Genomic DNA, 25,700 nt, shown 5'->3' with positions numbered 1-25,700 from the left:
GAATCAGGGTGTTACATGTATTATCTCAGGGAATATAATGGTGGAAGTTAGACACTTCCTAGGGACATGCTGGATTCTTCTCCAGGCCGTTTAGTGTCCATTCCGGACACAGCTGCTGGGGTAGTTATAGTGACACCCCTGTACCATTGGGTTGTAGTCTGCATCATTTGCACCCCAGGTAGTACCCGGTGCACTGACAGTGTGGTGTGGCAAGCATTTCTGATTCCTCACTGGCAACATGTGCAGCACCCCGGGGCCTTTCCCCGCGTGTGGCCTTTACCCTATGTAAGCTTTTCCGTACGTGGCCTTTTATATAAATGGCCTTTCCCATGCATGGGTTTTCCCAGTAGATATTCTTGGCACATGTGTTATAATGTATGTCTCCCGGCTTGTGGCCGCGTGCGCGTCTATGTATATGGAGGCAGACAGTAATATAGAGACTTGGCACATGTATGTTATAATGTATGACTCCCGGCTTGTGGCCACGTGCGCGTCTATGTATATGGAGGCAGACAGTAATATGGAGACTTGGCACATGTATGTTATAATGTATGTCTCCCGGCTTGTGGCCACGTGCGCGTCTATGTATATGGAGGCAGACAGTAATATGGAGACTTGGCACATGTATGTTATAATGTATGTCTCCCGGCTTGTGGCCACGTGCGCGTCTATGTATATGGAGGCAGACAGTAATATAGAGACTTGGCGCATGTATATTATAATGTATGTCTCCCGGCTTGTGGCCACGTGCGCGTCTATGTATATGGAGGCAGACAGTAATATGGAGACTTGGCACATGTATGTTATAATGTATGTCTCCCGGCTTGTGGCCACGTGCGCGTCTATGTATATGGAGGCAGACAGTAATATGGAGACTTGGCACATGTATGTTATAATGTATGTCTCCCGGACTGTGGCCACGTGCGCGTCTATGTATATGGAGGCAGACAGTAATATAGAGACTTGGCGCATGTATGTTATAATGTATGTCTCCCACTTGTGGCCGCGTGCGCGTCTATGTATATGGAGGCAGACAGTAATATGGAGACTTGGCACATGTATGTTATAATGTATGTCTCCCGGCTTGTGGCCACGTGCGCGTCTATGTATATGGAGGCAGACAGTAATATGGAGACTTGGCACATGTATGTTATAATGTATGTCTCCCGGCTTGTGGCCACGTGCGCGTCTATGTATATGGAGGCAGACAGTAATATAGAGACTTGGCGCATGTATGTTATAATGTATGTCTCCCACTTGTGGCCGCGTGCGCGTCTATGTATATGGAGGCAGACAGTAATATGGAGACATGGCACATGTATGTTATAATGTATGTCTCCCGGCTTGTGGCCGCGTGCGCGTCTATGTATATGGAGGCAGACAGTAATATAGAGACTTGGCACATGTATGTTATAATGTATGTCTCCCGGCTTGTGGCCACGTGCACGTCTATGTATATGGAGGCAGACAGTAATATGGAGACTTGGCACATGTATGTTATAATGTATGTCTCCCGGCTTGTGGCCACGTGCGCGTCTATGTATATGGAGGCAGACAGTAATATGGAGACTTGGCACATGTATGTTATAATGTATGTCTCCCGGCTTGTGGCCACGTGCGCGTCTATGTATATGGAGGCAGACAGTAATATAGAGACTTGGCACATGTATGTTATAATGTATGTCTCCCGGCTTGTGGCCGTGTGCGCGTCTATGTATATGGAGGCAGACAGGAATATAGAGACTTGGCGCATGTATGTTATAATGTATGTCTCCCACTTGTGGCCGCGTGCGCGTCTATGTATATGGAGGCAGACAGTAATATGGAGACTTGGCACATGTATGTTATAATGTATGTCTCCCGGCTTGTGGCCGCGTGCGCGTCTATGTATATGGAGGCAGACAGTAATATAGAGACTTGGCACATGTATGTTATAATGTATGTCTCCTGGCTTGTGGCCACATGCACGTCTATGTATATGGAGGCAGACAGTAATATGGAGACTTGGCACATGTATGTTATAATGTATGTCTCCCGGCTTGTGGCCACGTGCGCGTCTATGTATATGGAGGCAGACAGTAATATGGAGACTTGGCACATGTATGTTATAATGTATGTCTCCCGGCTTGTGGCCACGTGCGCGTCTATGTATATGGAGGCAGACAGTAATATAGAGACTTGGCGCATGTATGTTATAATGTATGTCTCCCGGCTTGTGGCTGCGTGCACGTCTATGTATATGGAGGCAGACAGTAATATGGAGACTTGGCACATGTATGTTATAATGTATGTCTCCCACTTGTGGCCGCGTGCGCGTCTATGTATATGGAGGCAGACAGTAATATGGAGACTTGGCACATGTATGTTATAATGTATGTCTCCCGGCTTGTGGCCGCGTGCGCGTCTATGTATATGGAGGCAGACAGTAATATGGAGACTTGGCACATGTATGTTATAATGTATGTCTCCCGGCTTGTGGCCACGTGCACGTCTATGTATATGGAGGCAGACAGTAATATAGAGACTTGGCACATGTATGTTATAATGTATGTCTCCCGGGTTGTGTGCGTGTCTATGTATATGGAGGCAGACAGTAATATAGAGACTTGGCACATGTATATTATAATGTATGTCTCCCGGCTTGTGGCCGCGTGCGCGTCTATGTATATGGAGGCAGACAGTAATATAGAGACTTGGCACATGTATGTTATAATGTATGTCTCCCGGCTTGTGGCCGCGTGCGCGTCTATGTATATGGAGGCAGACAGTAATATAGAGACTTGGCACATGTATGTTATAATGTATGTCTCCCGGCTTGTGGCCGCGTGCGCATCTATGTATATGGAGGCAGACAGTAATATGGACACTTGGCACATGTATGTTATAATGTATGTCTCCCGGCTTGTGGCCGCGTGCGCGTCTATGTATATGGAGGCAGACAGGAATATAGAGACTTGGCACATGTATGTTATAATGTATGTCTCCCGGCTTGTGGCCGCGTGCGCGTCTATGTATATGGAGGCAGACAGTAATATGGACCCTTGGCACATGTATGTTATAATGTATGTCTCCCGGCTTGTGGCCGCATGCGCGTCTATGTGTATGGAGGCAGACAGTAATATGGAGACTTGGCACATGTGTGTTATAATGTATGTCTCCCGGCTTGTGGCCGCGTGCGCGTCTATGTATATGGAGGCAGACAGGAATATAGAGACTTGGCACATGTATGTTATAATGTATGTCTCCCGGCTTGTGGCCGCGTGCGCGTCTATGTATATGGAGGCAGACAGTAATATAGAGACTTGGCACATGTATGTTATAATGTATGTCTCCCGGCTTGTGGCCGCGTGCGCGTCTATGTATATGGAGGCAGACAGTAATATGGACACTTGGCACATTTATGTTATAATGTATGTCTCCCGGCTTGTGGCCGCGTGCGCGTCTATGTATATGGAGGCAGACAGGAATATGGAGACTTGGCACATGTATGTTATAATGTATGTCTCCCGGCTTGTGTGCGCGTCTATGTATATGGAGGCAGACAGTAATATGGATACTTGGCACATATATGTTATAATGTATGTCTCCCGGGTTGTGTGCGTGTCTATGTATATGGAGGCAGACAGTAATATAGAGACTTGGCACATGTATGTTATAATGTATGTCTCCCGGCTTGTGGCCGCGTGCGCGTCTATGTATATGGAGGCAGACAGTAATATGGAGACTTGGCACATGTATGTTATAATGTATGTCTCCCGGCTTGTGGCCGCATGCGCGTCTATGTATATGGAGGCAGACAGTAATATGGAGACTTGGCACATGTATGTTATAATGTATGTCTCCCGGCTTGTGGCCGCGTGCGCGTCTATGTATATGGAGGCAGACTGTACTATAGAGACTTGGCACATGTATGTTATAATGTATGTCTCCCGGCTTGTGGCCGCGTACGCGTCTATGTATATGGATGCAGACAGTAATATGGAGACTTGGCACATGTATGTTATAATGTATGTCTCCCGGCTTGTGGCCACGTGCGCGTCTATGTATATAGAGGCAGACAGTAATATGGACACTTGGCACATGTATGTTATAATGTATGTCTCCCGGCTTGTGGCCGCGTGCGCGTCTATGTATATGGAGGCAGACAGTACTATAGAGACTTGGCACATGTATGTTATAATGTATGTCTCCCGGCTTGTGTGCGCATCTATGTATATGGAGGCAGACAGTAATATGGAGACTTTGCACATGTATGTTATAATGTATGTCTCCAGGCTTGTGTGCGCATCTATGTATATGGAGGCAGACAGTAATATGGACATGTATGTTATAATGTATGTCTCCCGGCTTGTGGCCGCATGCGCGTCTATGTATATGGAGGCAGACAGTAATAGAGAGACTTGGCACATGTATGTTATAATGTATGTCTCCCGGCTTGTGGCCACGTGCACGTCTATGTATATGGAGGCAGACAGTAATATAGAGACTTGGCACATGTATGTTATAATGTATGTCTCCCGGCTTGTGGCCGCGTGCGCGTCTATGTATATGGAGGCAGACAGGAATATGGAGACTTGGCACATGTATGTTATAATGTATGTCTCCCGGCTTGTGTGCGCATCTATGTATATGGAGGCAGACAGTAATATGGATACTTGGCACATGTATGTTATAATGTATGTCTCCCGGGTTGTGTGCGTGTCTATGTATATGGAGGCAGACAGTAATATAGAGACTTGGCACATGTATGTTATAATGTATGTCTCCCGGCTTGTGGCCGCGTGCGCGTCTATGTATATGGAGGCAGACAGTAATATGGAGACTTGGCACATGTATGTTATAATGTATGTCTCCCGGCTTGTGGCCGCATGCGCGTCTATGTATATGGAGGCAGACAGTAATATGGAGACTTGGCACATGTATGTTATAATGTATGTCTCCCGGCTTGTGGCCGCGTGCGCGTCTATGTATATGGAGGCAGACTGTACTATAGAGACTTGGCACATGTATGTTATAATGTATGTCTCCCGGCTTGTGGCCGCATACGCGTCTATGTATATGGAGGCAGACAGTAATATGGAGACTTGGCACATGTATGTTATAATGTATGTCTCCCGGCTTGTGGCCGCGTGCGCGTCTATGTATATGGAGGCAGACAGTAATATGGACACTTGGCACATGTATGTTATAATGTATGTCTCCCGGCTTGTGGCCGCGTGCGCGTCTATGTATATGGAGGCAGACAGTACTATAGAGACTTGGCACATGTATGTTATAATGTATGTATCCCGGCTTGTGTGCGCATCTATGTATATGGAGGCAGACAGTAATATGGAGACTTTGCACATGTATGTTATAATGTATGTCTCCAGGCTTGTGTGCGCATCTATGTATATGGAGGCAGACAGTAATATGGACATGTATGTTATAATGTATGTCTCCCGGCTTGTGGCCGCATGCGCGTCTATGTATATGGAGGCAGACAGTAATAGAGAGACTTGGCACATGTATGTTATAATGTATGTCTCCCGGCTTGTGGCCACGTGCACGTCTATGTATATGGAGGCAGACAGTAATATAGAGACTTGGCACATGTATGTTATAATGTATGTCTCTCGGCTTGTGTGCGCATATATGTATATGGAGGCAGACAGTAATATGGAGACTTTGCACATGTATGTTATAATGTATGTCTCCCGGCTTGTGGCCACGTGCGCGTCTATGTATATGGAGGCAGACAGTAATATGGAGACTTGGCACATGTATGTTATAATGTATGTCTCCCGGCTTGTGGCCACGTGCGCGTCTATGTATATGGAGGCAGACAGTAATATGGAGACTTGGCACATGTATGTTATAATTTATGTCTCCCTGCTTGTGGCCGCGTGCGCGTCTATGTATATGGAGGCAGACAGTAATATGGAGACTTTGCACATGTATGTTATAATGTATGTCTCCCGGCTTGTGGCCGCGTGTGCGTCTATGTATATGGAGGCAGACAGTAATATGGACACTTGGCACATGTATGTTTAATGTATGTCTCCAGGCTTGTGGCCACGTGCACGTCTATGTATATGGAGGCAGACAGTAATATAGAGACTTGGCACATGTATGTTATAATGTATGTCTCCCGGCTTGTGTGCGCGTCTATGTATATGGAGGCAGACAGTAATATAGAGACTTGGCACATGTATGTTATAATGTATGTCTCCCGGCTTGTGTGCGCGTCTATGTATATGGAGGCAGACAGTACTATAGAGACTTGGCACATGTATGTTATAATGTATGTCTCCCGGCTTGTGGCCGCGTGCGCGTCTATGTATATGGAGGCAGACAGTACTATAGAGACTTGGCACATGTATGTTATAATGTATGTCTCCCGGCCTGTGGCCGCGTACGCGTCTATGTATATAGAGTCAGACAGTAATATGGAGACTTTGCACATGTATGTTATAATGTATGTCTCCCGGCTTGTGGCCGCGTGCGCGTCTATGTATATGGAGGCAGACAGTAATATGGACACTTGGCACATGTATGTTATAATGTATGTCTCCCGGCTTGTGGCCGCGTGCACGTCTATGTATATGGAGGCAGACAGTAATATAGAGACTTGGCACATGTATGTTATAATGTATGTCTCCCAGCTTGTGGCGGCGTGTGCGCGTCTATGTATATGGAGGCAGACAGTAATATGGAGACTTGGCACATGTATGTTATAATGTATGTCTCCCGGCTTGTGTGCGTGTCTATGTATATGGAGGCAGACAGTAATATAGAGACTTGGCACATGTATGTTATAATGTATGTCTCCCGGCTTGTGGCCACGTGCACGTCTATGTATATGGAGGCAGACAGTAATATAGAGACTTGGCACATGTATGTTATAATGTATGTCTCCCGGCTTGTGGCCACATGCGGGTCTATGTATATGGAGGCAGACAGTAATATAGAGACTTGGCACATGTATGTTATAATGTATGTCTCCCGGCTTGTGGCTGCCTGCGCGTCTATGTATATGGAGGCAGACAGTAATATAGAGACTTGGCACATGTATGTTATAATGTATGACTCCCGGCTTGTGTGCGCGTCTATGTATATGGAGGCCGACAGTAATATGGAGACTTGGCACATGTATGTTATAATGTATGTCTCCCGGCTTGTGGCCGCGTGCGCGTCTATGTATATGGAAGCAGACAGTAATATGGAGACTTGGCACATGTATGTTATAATGTATGTCTCCAGGCTTGTGGCCGCGTGCGCGTCTATGTATATGGAGGCAGACAGTAATATGGACACTTGGCACATGTATGTTATAATGTATGTCTCCCGGCTTGTGGCTGCGTGCACGTCTATGTATATGGAGGCAGACAGTAATATGGACACTTGGCACATGTATGTTATAATGCATGTCTCCCAGCTTGTGGCCGCGTGTGCGCGTCTATGTATATGGAGGCAGACAGTAATATGGAGACTTGGCACATGTATGTTATAATGTATGTCTCCCGGCTTGTGTGCGTGTCTATGTATATGGAGGCAGACAGTAATATAGAGACTTGGCACATGTATGTTATAATGTATGTCTCCCGGCTTGTGGCCACGTGCACGTCTATGTATATGGAGGCAGACAGTAATATAGAGACTTGGCACATGTATGTTATAATGTATGTCTCCCGGCTTGTGGCCACGTGCGGGTCTATGTATATGGAGGCAGACAGTAATATAGAGACTTGGCACATGTATGTTATAATGTATGTCTCCCGGCTTGTGGCTGCGTGCGCGTCTATGTATATGGAGGCAGACAGTAATATAGAGACTTGGCACATGTATGTTATAATGTATGACTCCCGGCTTGTGTGCGCGTCTATGTATATGGAGGCAGACAGTAATATGGAGACTTGGCACATGTACAGTATGTTATAATGTATGTCTCCCGGCTTGTGGCTACGTGCGCGTCTATGTTTATGGAGGCAGACAGTAATATAGAGACTTGGCACATGTATGTTATAATGTATGTCTCCTGGCTTGTGGCCACATGCGTGTCCATGTATATGGAGGCAGACAGTTATATAGAGACTTGGCACATGTATGTTATAATGTATGTCTCCCGGCTTGTGGCCGCATGCGCGTCTATGTATATGGAGGCAGACAGTAATATGGAGACTTGGCACATGTATGTTATAATGTATGTCTCCCGGCTTGTGGCCGCGTGCGCGTCTATGTATATGGAGGCAGACAGTAATATAGAGACTTGGCACATGTATGTTATAATGTATGTCTCCCGGCTTGTGGCCACGTGCACGTCTATGTATATGGAGGCAGACAGTAATATAGACACTTGGCACTTGTATGTTATATGTATGTCTCCCGGCTTGTGGCCACGTGCGCGTCTATGTATATGGAGGCAGACAGTAATATAGAGACTTGGCACATGTATGTTATAATGTATGTCTCCCGGCTTGTGGCCGTGTGCGCGTCTATGTATATGGAGGCAGACAGTAATATAGAGACTTGGCACATGTATGTTATAATGTATGTCTCCCGGCTTGTGGCCGCGTGCGCGTCTATGTATATGGAGGCAGACAGTAATATAGAGACTTGGCACATGTATGTTATAATGTATGTCTCCCGGCTTGTGTGCGCGTCTATGTATATGGAGGCAGACAGTAATATAGAGACTTGGCACATGTATGTTATAATGTATGTCTCCCGGCTTGTGACCGCGTGCGCGTCTATGTATATGGAGGCAGACAGTACTATAGAGACTTGGCACATATATGTTATAATGTATGTCTCCCGGCTTGTGGCCACGTGCGCGTCTATGTATATGCAGGCAGACAGTAATATAGAGACTTGGCACATATATGTTATAATGTATGTCTCCCGGCTTGTGGCCACGTGCGCGTCTATGTATATGGAGGCAGACAGTAATATGGAGACTTGGCACATGTATGTTATAATGTATGTCTCCCGGCTTGTGGCCGTGTGCGCGTCTATGTATATGGAGGCAGACAGTAATATAGAGACTTGGCACATGTATGTTATAATGTATGACTCCCGGCTTGTGGCTGCGTGCGCGTCTATGTATATGGAGGCAGACAGTAATATAGAGACTTGGCACATGTATGTTATAATGTATGTCTCCCGGCTTGTGGCCACGTGCGCGTCTATGTATATGGAGGCAGACAGTAATATAGAGACTTGGCACATGTATGTTATAATGTATGTCTCCCGGCTTGTGGCTGCGTGCGCGTCTATGTATATGGAGGCAGACAGTAATATAGAGACTTGGCACATGTATGTTATAATGTATGTCTCCAGGCTTGTGGCCGCGTGCGCGTCTATGTATATGGAGGCAGACAGTAATATAGAGACTTGGCACATGTATGTTATAATGTATGTCTCCCGGCTTGTGGCCGCGTGCGCGTCTATGTATATGGAGGCAGACAATACTATAGAGACTTGGCACATGTATGTTATAATGTATGTCTCCCGGCTTGTGGCCGCGTGCGCGTCTATGTATATGGAGGCAGACAGTAATATGGAGACTTGGCATATGTATGTTATAATGTATGTCTCCAGGCTTGTGGCCACGTGCGCGTCTATGTATATGGAGGCAGACAGTAATATAGAGACTTGGCACATGTATGTTATAATGTATGTCTCCCGGCTTGTGGCCGCGTGCGCGTCTATGTATATGGAGGCAGACAGTAATATGGAGACTTGGCATATGTATGTTATAATGTATGTCTCCAGGCTTGTGGCCACGTGCGCGTCTATGTATATGGAGGCAGACAGTAATATAGAGACTTGGCACATGTATGTTATAATGTATGACTCCCGGCTTGTGGCTGCGTGCGCGTCTATGTATATGGAGGCAGACAGTAATATAGAGACTTGGCACATGTATGTTATAATGTATGTCTCCCGGCTTGTGGCCACGTGCGCGTCTATGTATATGGAGGCAGACAGTAATATGGAGACTTTGCACATGTATGTTATAATGTATGTCTCCCGGCTTGTGGCTGCGTGCGCGTCTATGTATATGGAGGCAGACAGTAATATACAGACTTGGCACATGTATGTTATAATGTATGTCTCCCGGCTTGTGGCCGTGTGCGCGTCTATGTATATGGAGGCAGACAGTACTATAGAGACTTGGCTCATGTATGTTATAATGTATGTCTCCAGGCTTGTGGCCGCGTGCGTGTCTATGTATATGGAGGCAGACAGTAATATAGAGACTTGGCACATGTATGTTATAATGTATGTCTCCCGGCTTGTGGCTGCGTGCGCGTCTATGTATATGGAGGCAGACAGTAATATAGAGACTTGGCACATGTATGTTATAATGTATGACTCCCGGCTTGTGGCCGCGTGCGCGTCTATGTATATGGAGGCAGACAGTAATATAGAGACTTGGCACATGTATGTTATAATGTATGTCTCCCGGCTTGTGGCTGCGTGCGCGTCTATGTATATGGAGGCAGACAGTAATATAGAGACTTGGCACATGTATGTTATAATGTATGTCTCCCGGCCTGTGGCCGCGTGCGCGTCTATGTATATGGAGGCAGACAGTAATATAGAGACTTGGCACATATATGTTATAATGTATGTCTCCCGGCTTGTGGCCACGTGCGCGTCTATGTATATGGAGGCAGACAGTAATATAGAGACTTGGCACATGTATGTTATAATGTATGTCTCCAGGCTTGTGGCCACGTGCGCGTCTATCTATATGGAGGCAGACAGTAATATAGAGACTTGGCACATGTATGTTATAATGTATGTCTCCCGGCTTGTGGCTGCGTGCGCGTCTATGTATATGGAGGCAGACAGTAATATGGAGACTTGGCACATGTATGTTATAATGTATGTCTCCCGGCTTGTGTCTGCGTGCGCGTCTATGTATATGGAGGCAGACAGTAATATAGAGACTTGGCACATGTATGTTATAATGTATGTCTCCCGGCTTGTGGCCGTGTGCGCGCGTCTATGTATATGGAGGCAGACAGTAATATTGAGACTTGGCACATGTATGTTATAATGTATGTCTCCAGGCTTGTGGCCACGTGCGCGTCTATCTATATGGAGGCAGACAGTAATATAGAGACTTGGCACATGTATGTTATAATGTATGTCTCCCGGCTTGTGGCTGCGTGCGCGTCTATGTATATGGAGGCAGACAGTAATATGGAGACTTGGCACATGTATGTTATAATGTATGTCTCCCGGCTTGTGTCTGCGTGCGCGTCTATGTATATGGAGGCAGACAGTAATATAGAGACTTGGCACATGTATGTTATAATGTATGTCTCCCGGCTTGTGGCCGTGTGCGCGCGTCTATGTATATGGAGGCAGACAGTAATATTGAGACTTGGCACATGTATGTTATAATGTATGTCTCCAGGCTTGTGGCCACGTGCGCGTCTATATATATGGAGGCAGACAGTAATATAGAGACTTGGCACATGTATGTTATAATGTATGTCTCCCGGCTTGTGGCCACGTGCGCGTCTATGTACATGGAGGCAGACAGTAATATAGAGACTTGGCACATGTATGTTATAATGTATGTCTCCCGGCTTGTGGCCGCTTGCGCGTCTATGTATATGGAGGCAGACAGTAATATAGAGACTTGGCACATGTATGTTATAATGTATGTCTCCCGGCATGTGGCCACGTGCGCGTCTATGTATATGGAGGCAGACAGTACTATAGAGACTTGGCACATGTATGTTATAATGGATGTCTCCCGGCTTGTGGCCGTGTGCGCGTCTATGTATATGGAGGCAGACAGTAATATGGGGACTTGGCACATGTATGTTATAATGTATGTCTCCCGGCTTGTGGCCGCGTGCGCGTCTATGTATATGGAGGCAGACAGTAACATGGAGACTTGGCACATGTATGTTATAATGTATGTCTCCCGGCTTGTGGCCACATGCGTGTCTATGTATATGGAGGCAGACAGTAATATAGAGACTTGGCACATGTATGTTATAATGTATGTCTCCCGGCTTGTGGCCGCGTGCGCGTCTATGTATATGGAGGCAGACAGTAATATAGAGACTTGGCACATGTATGTTATAATGTATGTCTCCCGGCTTGTGGCCGTGTGCACGTCTATCTATATGGAGGCAGACAGTAATAGAGAGACTTGGCACATGTATGTTATAATGTATGTCTCCCGGCTTGTGGCCACGTGCCTGTCTATGTATATGAAGGCAGACAGTAATATAGAGACTTGGCACATATATGTTATAATGTATGTCTCCCGGCTTGTGACCGTGTGCGCATCTATGTATATGGAGGCAGACAGTAATATAGAGACTTGGCACATGTATGTTATAATGTATGTCTCCCGGCTTGTGGCCGCGTGCGCGTCTATGTATATGGAGGCAGACAGTAATATAGAGACTTGGCACATGTATGTTATAATGTATGTCTCCCGGCTTGTGGCCGTGTGCACGTCTATCTATATGGAGGCAGACAGTAATAGAGAGACTTGGCACATGTATGTTATAATGTATGTCTCCCGGCTTGTGGCCACGTGCCTGTCTATGTATATGAAGGCAGACAGTAATATAGAGACTTGGCACATATATGTTATAATGTATGTCTCCCGGCTTGTGGCCGTGTGCGCATCTATGTATATGGAGGCAGACAGTAATATAGAGACTTGGCACATCTATGTTATAATGTATGTCTCCAGGCTTGTGTGCGCGTCTATGTATATGAAGGCAGACAGTAATATGGAGACTTGGCACATGTATGTTATAATGTATGTCTCCCGGCTTGTGGCCGCGTGCGCGTCTATGTATATGGAGGCAGACAGTAATATAGAGGCTTGGCACATGTATGTTATAATGTATGTCTCCCGGCTTGTGGCCGCGTGCGCGTCTATGTATATGGAGGCAGACAGTACTATAGAGACTTGGCACATGTATGTTATAATGTATGTCTCCCGGCTTGTGTGCGCGTCTATGTATATGGAAGCAGACAGTAATATAGAGACTTGGCACATGTATGTTATAATGTATGTCTCCCGGCTTGTGGCCACGTGCGCGTCTATGTATATGGAGGCAGACAGTAATATGGAGACTTGGCACATGTATGTTATAATGTATGTCTCCCGGCTTGTGGCCGCGTGCGCGTCTATGTATATGAAGGCAGACAGTAATATAGAGACTTGGCTGCAGCTGCTTCCGGCCTTCGGGCTCCTATGATTTTCTTGTAGATAAAATAAATTGGCCCCACAGTACTTCTGAAACAGATTTCGGGTGTGTGGCCCTCTAGGAGTGTGATGTCCTGATATTACATTACAGGGTGTCACCCTCACACCCTTCACAGGGTACATGCAGGTGACTGCACCACACCCTGCGCCGGATAGTCAGACAGCGGCTCCCATTTCCTGAGCTATACCAGAGCCCAGTCCTCACATTGGGCCTGATTCTGGAGCTCTCTCACCAGCGTCTGTAGTGGGCGCACATCTGCGACTTCATGCAGATGCCTCTACAGACCCTTACATACTAATAATGCCCCCGAATGGCATGTTCTGATATGCCACCGCTCGGCGCACCTTGCACCAGTCCTATGGCAGGTGCAGGGTCTGTATGACCATGGCCTCCTGTGGCACTGAGTGGACACGCCCTACTGGCCACCAGACAAGAGGCCACATGTATGGCTGCCTCAGCCTGGCTTCTCCATCCATCCAGAAGAATCATCTCCGGGACTATGTACTAAACCGTGTTGCAAGAGTAAATGAGATTTTGAAGAGATTTGGAATGTTTTGGGCACTTACTGATACTTCTATTATGTGTCACCTGACACTGGGTGGTTTGGGGCCGTGGTTCCTGCACGTTCCTGGCTTAGTTTTTTAATTGTTACATTTGGATAATAATAGTAATTGAGGTAATTTTAGACGACGTGTCACCCTTAGGGCTGGTTACGTGGTGGTGTAAGCCGACGTGTCACCCTTAGGGTCGGTTACGTGGTGGTGTAAGCCGACGTGTTACCCATAGGGCCGGTTACGTGGTGGTGTAAGCCGACGTGTCACCCTTAGGGCTGGTTACGTGGTGGTGTAAGCCGACGTGTCACCCTTAGGATCGGTTACGTGGTGCTGTAAGCCGACGTGTCACCCTTAGAGACGGTTACGTGGTGGTGTAAGCCGACGTGTCACCCTTAGGGCCGGTTACATGGTGGTGTAAGCCGACGTGTCACCCTTAGGGCCGGTTACGTGGGTGTGTAAGCTGACGTGTAACCCTTAGGGCCGATTACGTGGTGGTGTAAGCCGATTTGTCACCCTTAGGGCCGGTTACGTGGTGGTGTAAGCCGACGTGTCACCCTTAGGGCCGGTTATGTGGGGGTGTATGCCGACGTCTCACCCTTAGGGCCGGTTACGTGGTGGTGTAAACCGACGTGTCACCCTTAGGGCCGTTACGCGGTGGTGTAAGCCGAAGTGTCACCCTTAGGGCTGGTTATGTGGTGGTGTAAGCCGACGTACTACCCTTAGGGCCGGTTACGTGGTGGTGTAAGCCGACGTGTCACCCTTAGGGTCGGTTACGTGGTGGTGTAAGCCGACGTGTCACCCATAGGGCCGGTTACGTGGTGGTGTATGCCGACGTGTCACCCTTAGGGCTGGTTACGTGGTGGTGTAAGCCGACGTGTCACCCTTAGGGTCGGTTACGTGGTGGTGTAAGCCGACGTGTCACCCTTAAGGCCGGTTACATGGTGGTGTAAGCCGACGTGTCACCCTTAGGGCCGGTTACGTGGGTGTGTATGACGACGTGTCACCCTTAGGGCCGGTTACGTGGTAGTGTAAGCTGACGTGTAACCCTTAGGGCCGATTACGTGGTGGTGTAAGCCGATTTGTCACCCTTAGGGCCGGTTACGTGGTGGTGTAAGCCGACGTGTCACCCTTAGGGCCGGTTATGTGGGGGTGTATGCCGACGTCTCACCCTTAGGGCCGGTTACGTGGTGGTGTAAACCGACGTGTCACCCTTAGGGCCTGTTACGTGGTGGTGTAAGCCGACGTGTCACCCTTAGGGCCGTTATGTGGTGGTGTAAGCCGAAGTGTCACCCTTAGGGCTGGTTATGTGGTGGTGTAAGCCGACGTGTCACCCTTAGGGCCGGTTACGTGGTGGTGTAAGCCGACATATCACCCTTAGGGCCGGCTACGTGGTGGTGTAAGCCGAAGTGTCACCTTTAGGGCTGGTTATGTGGTGGTGTAAGCCGACGTGTCACCCTTAGGACCGGTTACGTGGTGGTGTAAGCCGACATATCACCCTTAGGGCCGGTTACGTGGTGGTGTAAGCCGACGTGTCACCCTTAGGGCCTGTTACGTGGTGGTGTATGCCTACGTGTCACCCTTAGGGCCGGTTACGTGGTGGTGTATGCCGACGTGTCACCCTTAGGGCCGGTTAGGGGTGGTGTAAGCCAATGTGTCACCCTTAGGGCCGGTTACGTGGTGGTGTAAGCTGACGTATCACCCTTGGGGCCGGTTACGTGGTGGTGTAAGCCGACGTGTCACCCTTAGGGCCGGTTACGTGGTGGTGTAAGCCGACGTGTCACCCTTAGGGTCGGTTACGTGGTGGTGTAAGCCGACGTGTCACCCATAGGGCCGGTTACGTGGTGGTGTATGCCGACGTGTCACCCTTAGGGCTGGTTACGTGGTGGTGTAAGCCGACGTGTCACCCTTAGGGTCGGTTACGTGGTGCTGTAAGCCGACGTGTTACCCTTAGAGCCGGTTACGTGGTGGTGTAAGCCGACGTGTTACCCTTAGAGCCGGTTACGTGGTGGTGTAAGCCGACGTGTCACCCTTAAGGCCGGTTACATGGTGGTGTAAGCCGACGTGTCACCCTTAGGGCCGGTTACGTGGGTGTGTATGACGACGTGTCACCCTTAGGGCCGGTTACGTGGTAGTGTAAGCTGACGTGTAACCCTTAGGGCCGATTACGTGGTGGTGTAAGCCGATTTGTCACCCTTAGGGCCGGTTACGTGGTGGTGTAAGCCGATGTGTCACCCTTAGGGCCGGTTATGTAGGGGTGTATGCCGACGTCTCACCCTTAGGGCCGGTTACGTGGTGGTGTAAACCGACGTGTCACCCTTAGGGCCTGTTACGTGGTGGTGTAAGCCGACGTGTCACCCTTAGGGCCGTTACGTGGTGGTGTAAGCCGAAGTGTCACCCTTAGGGCTGGTTATGTGGTGGTGTAAGCCGACGTGTCACCCTTAGGGCCGGTTACGTGGTGGTGTAAGCCGACATATCACCCTTAGGGCCAGCTACGTGGTGGTGTAAGCCGAAGTGTCACCCTTAGGGCTGGTTATGTGGTGGTGTAAGCCGACGTGTCACCCTTAGGGCTGGTTACGTGGTGGTGTAAGCCGACATATCACCCTTAGGGCCGGTTACGTGGTGGTGTAAGCCGACGTGTCACCCTTAGGGCCTGTTACGTGGGGTTGTAAGCCGACGTGTCACCCTTAGGGCCGGTTCCGTGGTGGTGTAAGCCGACGTGTCACCCTTAGGGCTGGTTACGTGTGGGTGTAGTTACGTGGTAGTGTAAGCCGACGTGTCACCCTTGGGGCCGGTTACGTGGTGCTGTAAGCCGACGTGTCACCCTTGGGGCCCGTTACGTGGTGGTGTAAGCCAACGTGTCACCCTTAGGGCCGGGTACGTGGTGGTGTAAGCCGACGTGTCACCCTTAGGGCCGGTTACGTGGTGGTGTATGCCGACGTGTCACCCTTAGGGCTGGTTACGTGGGGGTGTAGTTACGTGGTAGTGTAATCCGACGTGTCACCCTTGGGGCCGGTTACGTGGTGCTGTAAGCCGACGTGTCACCCTTGGGGCCGGTTACGTGGTGGTGTAAGCCGACATGTCACCCTTAGGGCTGGTTACGTGGTGGTGTAAGCCGACGTGTCACCCTTGGGGCCGGTTACGTGGTGCTGTAAGCCGACGTGTCACCCTTGGGGCCCGTTACGTGGTGGTGTAAGCCAACGTGTCACCCTTAGGGCCGGTTACGTGGTGGTGTAAGCCGACGTGTCACCCTTAGGGCCGGTTACGTGGTGGTGTATGCCGACGTGTCACCCTTAGGGCTGGTTACGTGGGGGTGTAGTTACGTGGTAGTGTAATCCGAAGTGTCACCCTTGGGGCCGGTTATGTGGTGCTGTAAGCCGACGTGTCACCCTTGGGGCCGGTTACGTGGTGGTGTAAGCCGACGTGTCACCCTTAGGGCTGGTTACGTGGTGGTGTAAGCCGACGTGTCACCCTTAGGGCCGGTTACGTGGTGGTGTATGCCGACGTGTCACCCTTAGGGCCGGTTACGTGGTGGTGTAGTTACATGGTGGTGTAAGCCGACGTGTCACCCTTAGGGCCGGTTACTTGGTGGTGTAAACCGACGTGTCACCCTTAGGGCCGGTTCCCTGGTGGTGTAAGCCGACGGGACACCCTTAGGGCCGGTTCCGTGGTGGTGTAAGCCGACGTGTCACCCTTAGGGCCGGTTACGTGGGGGTGTAGTTACGTGGTAGTGTAAGCCGACGTGTCACCCTTGGGAACGGTTACGTGGTGGTGTAAGCCGACGTGTTACTCTTAGGGCCGGTTACGTGGTGGTGTAAGCAGACTTGTCACCCTTAGGGCTGGTTCCGTGGTGGTGTAAGCCGACGTGTCACCCTTAGGGCCGGTTCCGTGGTTGTGTAAGCCGACGTGTCACCCTTAGGGCCGGTTACGTGGTGGTGTATGCCGACGTGTCACCCTTAGGGCCGGTTACGTGGTGGTGTAGTTACGTGGTGGTGTAAGCCGACGTGTCACCCTTAGGGCCGGTTACGTGGTAGTGTGAGCCGACGTGTCACCCTTAGGGCTGGTTACGTGGTGGTGTATGCCGACGTGTCACCCTTGGGGCCGGTCACGTGGTGGTGTAAGCCGACGTGTCACCCTTAGGGCCGGTTACGTGGTGGTGTAAGCCGACGTGTCACCCTTAGGGCCTGTTACGTGGTGATGTAAGCCGACGTGTCACCCTTAGGGCCGGATACGTGGTGGTGTATGCCGACGTGTCACCCTTAGGGCCGGTTACGTGGTGGTGTAAGCCGACGTGTCACCCTTAGGGCCGGTTACGTGGTGGTGTAAGCCGACGTGTCACCCTTAGGGCCGGTTACGTGGTGGTGTAAGCCGATGTGTCACCCTTAGGGCCCTTTACGTGGTGGTGTATGCCGACGTGTCACCCTTGGGGCCGGTTACGTGGTGGTGTAAGCCGACGTGTCACCCTTAGGGCCGGTTAAGTGGTGGTGTATGCCGACGTGGCACCCTTAGGGCCGGTTACGTGGTGGTGTAAGCCGACGTGTCACCCTTAGGGCCGGTTACGTGGTGGTGTAAGCCGATGTGTCACCCTTAGGGCCCTTTACGTGGTGGTGTATGCCGACGTGTCACCCTTGGGGCCGGTTACGTGGTGGTGTAAGCCGACGTGTCACCCTTAGGGCCGGTTAAGTGGTGGTGTATGCCGACGTGGCACCCTTAGGGCCGGTTACGTGGTGGTGTAAGCCGACGTGTCACCCTTAGGGCCGGTTACGTGGTGGTGTAAGCCGACGTGTCACCCTTAGGGCCGGTTACGTGGTGGTGTAAGCCGACGTGTCACCCTTAGGGCCGGTTACGTGGTGGTGTAAGCCGACGTGTCACCCTTAGGGCCGGTTACGTGGTGGTGTAAGCCAACGTGTCACCCTTGTTTAGGACGTGTCTGATTGTCCACGTTTAGGATTCGTCACTGCTAGCACTGGTTTTGCCAATTATGTTGTCCATAAGTAATTGTATCTGGCCCTGGACCACCAATCAGAGACACCACTGCAAGAACCTCGCGGCTCCCCAAGAATCCGAGACACCCAGTTTGGGAACCACTGGCTCGGGGTATATGAGATCCCTGGCCTGAGCTAGTAATATCCAGTTACAGTGTTAGCCCACCCTTAGATGGCATGGTCTGCAGCTACAGCTGGCACATACCGGGCAATCAGAGCCGGAACCTGGGAGGCAGGAACCTTGTCCTTTCCTATTGTCCTTGTAAGCGGCCATGGGAATCATCTAAAGGGGTAATAAATAGGCCCCTGAGTATCCCAGCGGCCAGGTACATCACCGGATCTGTCAGGTCGCAGCACCACACACCTCTGTGCCCGGCATTGGGTATAGTGCGATGTATATATGACACCACTGTAGTTACATGTCCCCTAGTTCAGCACGTGTCGGCAATGAGATGACGGTGACTTGGATCCGTTTCAGTCCTATTACTCGCGCTAAGCTTCAGTAGGCGATAACATGTGTAGCGTAACGTGATATATTGTATTGTTTGCACATAGAGATGAGGAACGAGGGGCGGGAAGGGTACATGATGTTGCGCTGTGCGACACAAATACCCCTGTATCTCCTGCTGGAGCCTGTGTGCACATTGTCCCGCTCTGGCTGCAGCGTCTGATTGGCTGATACGGTGTTCCCTCTGATGGTCTCTTTAGTTACTGCGCCTATAACATTTCCTTCCGTGTCCCTGGTTTACAATGGCCGTTGTTGGCTGTAGTGATTAATGCATGAGAAGTATAAATCTGCGCTATTATATAGGTTGTGATGCAATGAATTCCCAGCCAGTAGAGAAAGTGTTAGCCACGATAAGTGCGACCCAACTCCGCATCAGATCAATGTTATAATGGCGCTAATGGTATCGCGCGTTCCGTCGCCTTACGGCAGCCCCCATTATGCCGTATGGGCAGACCCTGGTTGTGACGCGTCTTTGCATTCTGAATATTGTTCTTGGATAAATGTGAATTTACAGAACCCTATAAAACATACATTCCTCTTCTTACATCACTAATATACAGTAGGCTGCGCCCCTCCACTTCAGGGGACGTTATGTGAGTGAGGGCCCGCCTTGCGCATTCCTTGTCAGGTCCTTGTGCATTACAGTACTGTAACACACACAGCCAGCACTGTACTGCGTCAGTTCCTTGTGCACTACAGTACTGTAACACACACACACAGCCAGCACTGTACTGCGTCAGTTCCTTGTGCATTACAGTACTGTAACACACACAGCCAGCACTGTACTGCGTCAGTTCCTTGTGCATTACAGTACTGTAACACACACAGCCAGCACTGTACTGCATCAGGCCCTTGGGCACTACAGTACTGTAACACACACACAGCCAGCACTGTACTGCGTCAGGTCCTTGTGCACTACAGTACTGTAACACACACACACAGCCAGCACTGTACTGCGTCAGTTCCTTGTGCATTACAGTACTGTAACACACACAGCCAGCACTGTACTGCGTCAGTTCCTTGTGCATTACAGTACTGTAACACACACAGCCAGCACTGTACTGCATCAGGCCCTTGGGCACTACAGTACTGTAACACACACACAGCCAGCACTGTACTGCGTCAGGTCCTTGTGCACTACAGTACTGTAACACACACAGCCAGCACTGTACTGCGTCAGGTCCTTGTGCACTACAGTACTGTAACACACACAGCCCGCACTGTACTGCGTGAGGTCCTTGTGCATTACAGTACTGTAACACACACAGCCCGCACTGTACTGCATCAGGTCCTTGTGCACTACAGTACTGTAACACACACACAGCCAGCACTGCACTGCATCAGGTCCTTGTACACTACAGTACTGTAACACACACAGCCGGGCATGCATATAGAACAGTGATGGCTAACCTTGACACTCCAGCTGTTGTTGAACTACACATCCCAGCATGCCCTGCATCAGTTTTACAATTTGGCCATACAAAAACTGATGCAGGGCATGCTGGGATGTGTAGTTCAACAACAGCTGGAGTGTCAATGTTAGCCATCACTGATATAGGGGTCGATCCTGTAAACCCTGATGGGTGCGAATTGCCGTTTGGGTGCTGTTTTAACACTGAAAATGGCACCCGACTTCAGCCTAACTCGCACCCTTCACAGGGCCAAATTAGCTGCACATTGCCCGCACCCCTATTGCGGGCAATGTGTGGGCGTTGTATTGGCCCTTACAGCACAGTAGGATATGAGGGTTCTATCATTGGAAATAACCAGCGATGCTTCCGACGCCGTCTACACTGATTGCTGACAGTAATCCCGGCACGCCCCATCCACGTGTCTGCCGCATTACTAATGACGTTGTGTTTGTCTTTGCAGGGAATTCCCGGAATGGCTGGCAATGCAGGGGCACCAGGTTACCCTGGCAGGCAGGTGCAGTAACCGTTACTGGCTGAGATGTGAGCAGCCGTCTGTGTACCACATATGTGGGTGGCAGCGCGTGTGGCATGTGGTTGTAGGCTGCCAGATATGTCGCATACAGAAGTCCCTGTATCCGTTATCAGTGGGCGATCTGCAGGCTGAGGACAGTGGGTGCTCTGCAGGGTGAGGACAGTGGGTGCTCTGCAGGGTGAGGACAGTGGGCGCTCTGCAGGGCGAGGACAGTGGGCGCTCTGCAGGGTGAGGACAGTGGGCGCTCTGCAGGGTGAATGCAGAGCACCTAACATGCACAGCATATAGGCTGCTTCTGAGGCGGTTAATGATACCCTCCGTACATAAGAGTAATGCAGACAGCGGAGCTAAATGCTACTCCTGGTGTTACAGGTTATATACAGCAGAGCGTCGGAGCGGGCCGCGGAGCACGGTCACATAGCGATACCCTGTATTGTTACAGGTTATATACAGCAGAGCTGCGGAGCGGGCTGCGGAGCACGGTCACATAGCGATACCCTGTATTGTTACTGGTTATATACAGCAGAGCTGCGGAGCGGGCAGCGGAGCACGGTCACATAGCGATACCCTGTATTGTTACTGGTTATATACAGCAGAGCTGCGGAGCGGGCTACGGAGCACGGTCACATAATGATAACACGGTTTGTGTGTGTGGCCTCTGGTAATGCATTGCTTCATCACAACCGCTAACACACACTCACTCACCCACCCACACACAACACACATACACATATACAGTACTCACACCCCCCGACACACACATATACACCGCACACATACAGTACTCACACCCCCCGACACACACACACATACACCACACACATACACAAATACTCACACCCCCCCCCCCGACACACACACACATATACACATACTCACACTCCCCGACACACACACACACACACACACCATCTATGTATTGTATACAGGAGAATATTACACAAGTGTTTCTATAGGAAGCTGCTGACATCTCCTTTATTACAGGGATTAGCTGGACCAGAAGGAATCCCAGGCCCTAAAGGGGTTGGAGTAAGTGTGTATTATTGTGTTGTGTCATGTATGTAGCACGCACGGTGATCACACGGCTGCGACATGTGCACCGTCTGCAGCCGGCCAATACAGATATGTCTATTATCTATGTCATTTGCAATGAATGAAAACATGAAATATAAAAGGGGTTTGGGAGCAGAAATGTGCAGATAGCGGTGACTGGCGTTGGTGGCCAGGTGCGGGTGAGTGTGAGCGCACACTCAGTTATACACCTATAGGTGATGTGCCTCTGTGGTGTCTGCACAGTATCACCATCATTATTTATACAGCGCCACAAGGGATCTGCAGCGCCCAATTACACTGATAAGCAATTCAGGATATATGCAGTGGGGCAAACAAGTATCTGGCCAGCCACGGATTGTGCAAGTTGACTCACTTAAAAAGATGAGAGGTCTGTAATATCCATCATAGGAACACTGCAACTGTGAGAGACAATGTGGGGAATACAGGAAATCCCATTTACATCATTTATCTGTATATTCTCGCAGAAAATAAATATTTGGACACCGACCAAGCAGTGAGATTTCTGTCTCTCGGACCTGTTACTTCTTCTATACGAAGCTCTTCTCTCCTCCACTCCTTACCTGTATTAATGGCACCTGGATATCTGTATAACAGACACCTGTCCACACCCTCATACAGCCAGACTGCGACCTCCCCACCATGGCCAGGACCAGAGAGCTGACTAAGGACCCCAGGGACAGAATTGCAGAGCCGCACAAGGCTGGGATGAGTTACCATATGCAGCAGCTTGGTGAGAAGGGGTCAACTGTTGGCGCAATTATTAATAAATGGAAGAGATACACGATCCCTGACAATATCCCTCCACCTGGGGCTCCATGCAAGATCTCACCTCGTGGGGTATCCGTGATCTTGACAACAGTGAGGAATCAGCCCAGAACTACACAGGGGACCTGGTCAGTGACCTCATGAGAGCTGGGACCACGGTCACAAAGGTTACCATTAGTAACACACTAAGTCGTCATGGATACAAATCCTGCAGCGCCTGTAAGGTCCCCCTGCTTACACCAGCACATGTCCAGGCCCATCTAACGTTTGCCAGTGACCATCTGGATGATCCAGAGGAGGATTGGGAGAATGTCATGTGGTCAGATGAGGGCAAAATGGACCTTTTGGTATAAACTCCGTGTTTGGAGGGAGAAGACGGATGAGTGGCATCCCAAAAACACCATGCCCACTGTAAAAGGGGACAGGACGACTGATCTGTATTAAGGAGAGGATGAATGGGGCCAAGTATCATAAGATTTTGGCCAAAACCTCCTTCCCTCAGTAAGAGCATTGAAGATGGAACGTGGCTTCGTCTTCCAGCATGACAATGACCCCAAACACACCGCCCGGGCAACTAATGAGGGGCTCCGTAAGAAGCAGATCACGGTCCTGGAGTGGCCTAGCCGGTCTCCAGGCCTCAACCCAATAGAAAATCTGTGGAGGGAGTTGAAAGTCCGTGTTGCCCAACGACAGCCCCAAAACATGACAGATCTTGAGAAGACCTGCATGGAAGAGTGGCCAATATACCTGCTACAGTGTGCGCAAACCTGGTCAGGAACCACAGGAAACGTTCAACCTCTGTCATTGCCGACCGAGGTTAAATTACAAAGTATTGAGTTTCACTTTTTGATTGTCCAAATATTTATTTTCCACAAGAAGATACAAAAATCCTACAATGAGATTTCCTGTCCTCCCCACATTCTGTCGCTCGCAGGTGAAGTGGACCTATGGTGGAAGTCACAGACCTCTCTCCTGATGTGTGGTCACCTGTCCAAACACTGCTGTGCCTCCCTGTATATGATACCTCATAGTGTTAATGCCCGGTGTAAGGTCACCATGACATCCATGTGGCCTTTCTGTCTGAAGATACAACACACGGGCGGCCATTGTGTCCGTATTGAGGGACCCTGCATGAGCCACTTACTGAGATCACATGACTTCCCCTCAGACACTCCCTACCACCCCCTAATGCCAGGACGGCCTCCCGCATGCGAGCTACGTTCCTTACGCAGTCTATCGATAATCGCCCAGACTGTGATCACGTGATGATCACTGGGGCAGGAGAATTAGTCCGCTGCATTCTCATTAATATGATGGGCCAGGTTACGCAGCTCCAGGTCTCCACATATAAATAGGCCCATCACCATGACAGCATCATTACAGCCACGGTCGGCCATAAATCCAAACTAATTTTACTTCTATTTCCCACACAAATGCAATTTTTATACTTTACATATGTATGGAGACACACCCACACAGCACTGGCCACACCCACACAACACTGGCCACACCCACACAGCACTGGCCACACCCCCTCCAACTCTCTCAGGCCCAAGAGCACATTAAGGTCCATACACACCAGACCAGTGATTTCAACCTTTTTACCTTGCGGCACACTAAATAAGATTTTAAAATTGCCAAGGCACCCCATGAGATCCCCACAGGGCAAAACACATTGGCCCCCACAGGAAAAAAAAAAAAACCTATATATAAAAAACCATCACACTGGTTCTCACAGGTAAAAAATAAAATACATTGGCCCTTTACATGAAAAGAAGAGACCAGTAAATAACTGAACTGGGGGTGGCTGTAATCTGGTTTGGGCATCTCTAGATCTGGTGGCACACTAGTGTACCACGGCACTGTGGTTGGGAATCACTGCAGTAGACAATATTACATGCCTCTCACGTGTAGCATAGATCATTGAGCATACAGTACAGACAACAATCACTCCGGTAATGTGCCACCCTGGTTACTGCCCGCACCTTGCCACCCTTCCTCACACACTCCCTCACCCACTCACTCAGGTAATGTGCCACCCTGGTTATTGCCCGCACCTTGCCACCCTTCCTCACACACTCCCTCACCCACTCACTCAGGTAATGTGCCACCCTAGTTATTGCCCGCACCTTGCCACCCTTCCTCACACACTCCCTCACCCACTCACTCAGGTAATGTGCCACCCTGGTTACTGCCCGCACCTTGCCACCCTCACTCACCCACTCACTCAGGGAATGTGTCACCCTGGCTACTGCCCGCACCTTGCCACCCTTCCTCACACACTCCCTCACACACTCACTCAGGTAATGTGTCACCCTGGTTACTGCCCGCACCTTGACACCCTTCCTCACACACTCCCTCACCCACTCACTCAGGTAATATGCCACCCTGGTTATTGCCCGCACATTGCCACCCTCCCTCACTCACTCACGGAATTCATCACCTGGTTACTGCCCACACCATACCACCCTCCCTCACACCCTCACTTACACACTCAGGGACTGTATCTCCCTGGTTACTGCCTGCACCTTGCCACCCTCCCTCACACACTCACACGCTCAAGGACTGTATCACCCTGGTTACTGCCCGCACCTTGCCACCCTCCCTCACACCCTCACTTACACACTCAGGGACT

At 49.8% G+C, this 25,700-nt stretch overlaps 1 protein-coding gene across 2 annotated transcripts in view; it reads left to right on the top strand.

Moving 5' to 3' along the window:
• COL24A1 (collagen type XXIV alpha 1 chain) overlaps positions 1-25,700 on the top strand; it is a 395,453-nt gene that overhangs the window by 109,854 nt on the left and 259,899 nt on the right. For both annotated transcript variants that reach the window (XM_083157902.1, XM_083157901.1), the window contains exons 9-10: positions 21,155-21,208; positions 22,211-22,255. In XM_083157902.1, the coding sequence (XP_083014028.1) occupies positions 21,155-21,208; positions 22,211-22,255 (99 nt within the window). The remainder of the gene's footprint in view (positions 1-21,154; positions 21,209-22,210; positions 22,256-25,700) is intronic.

Source organism: Crinia signifera, chromosome 8 (assembly GCF_055691185.1).
Source record: "Crinia signifera chromosome 8, ASM5569118v1, whole genome shotgun sequence".
Classification (NCBI taxonomy): Eukaryota; Metazoa; Chordata; class Amphibia; order Anura; family Myobatrachidae; genus Crinia; species Crinia signifera.
The sequence above is the reverse complement of the archived record's forward strand: the minus strand, read 5'-3'. Positions and strand labels throughout refer to the sequence as shown.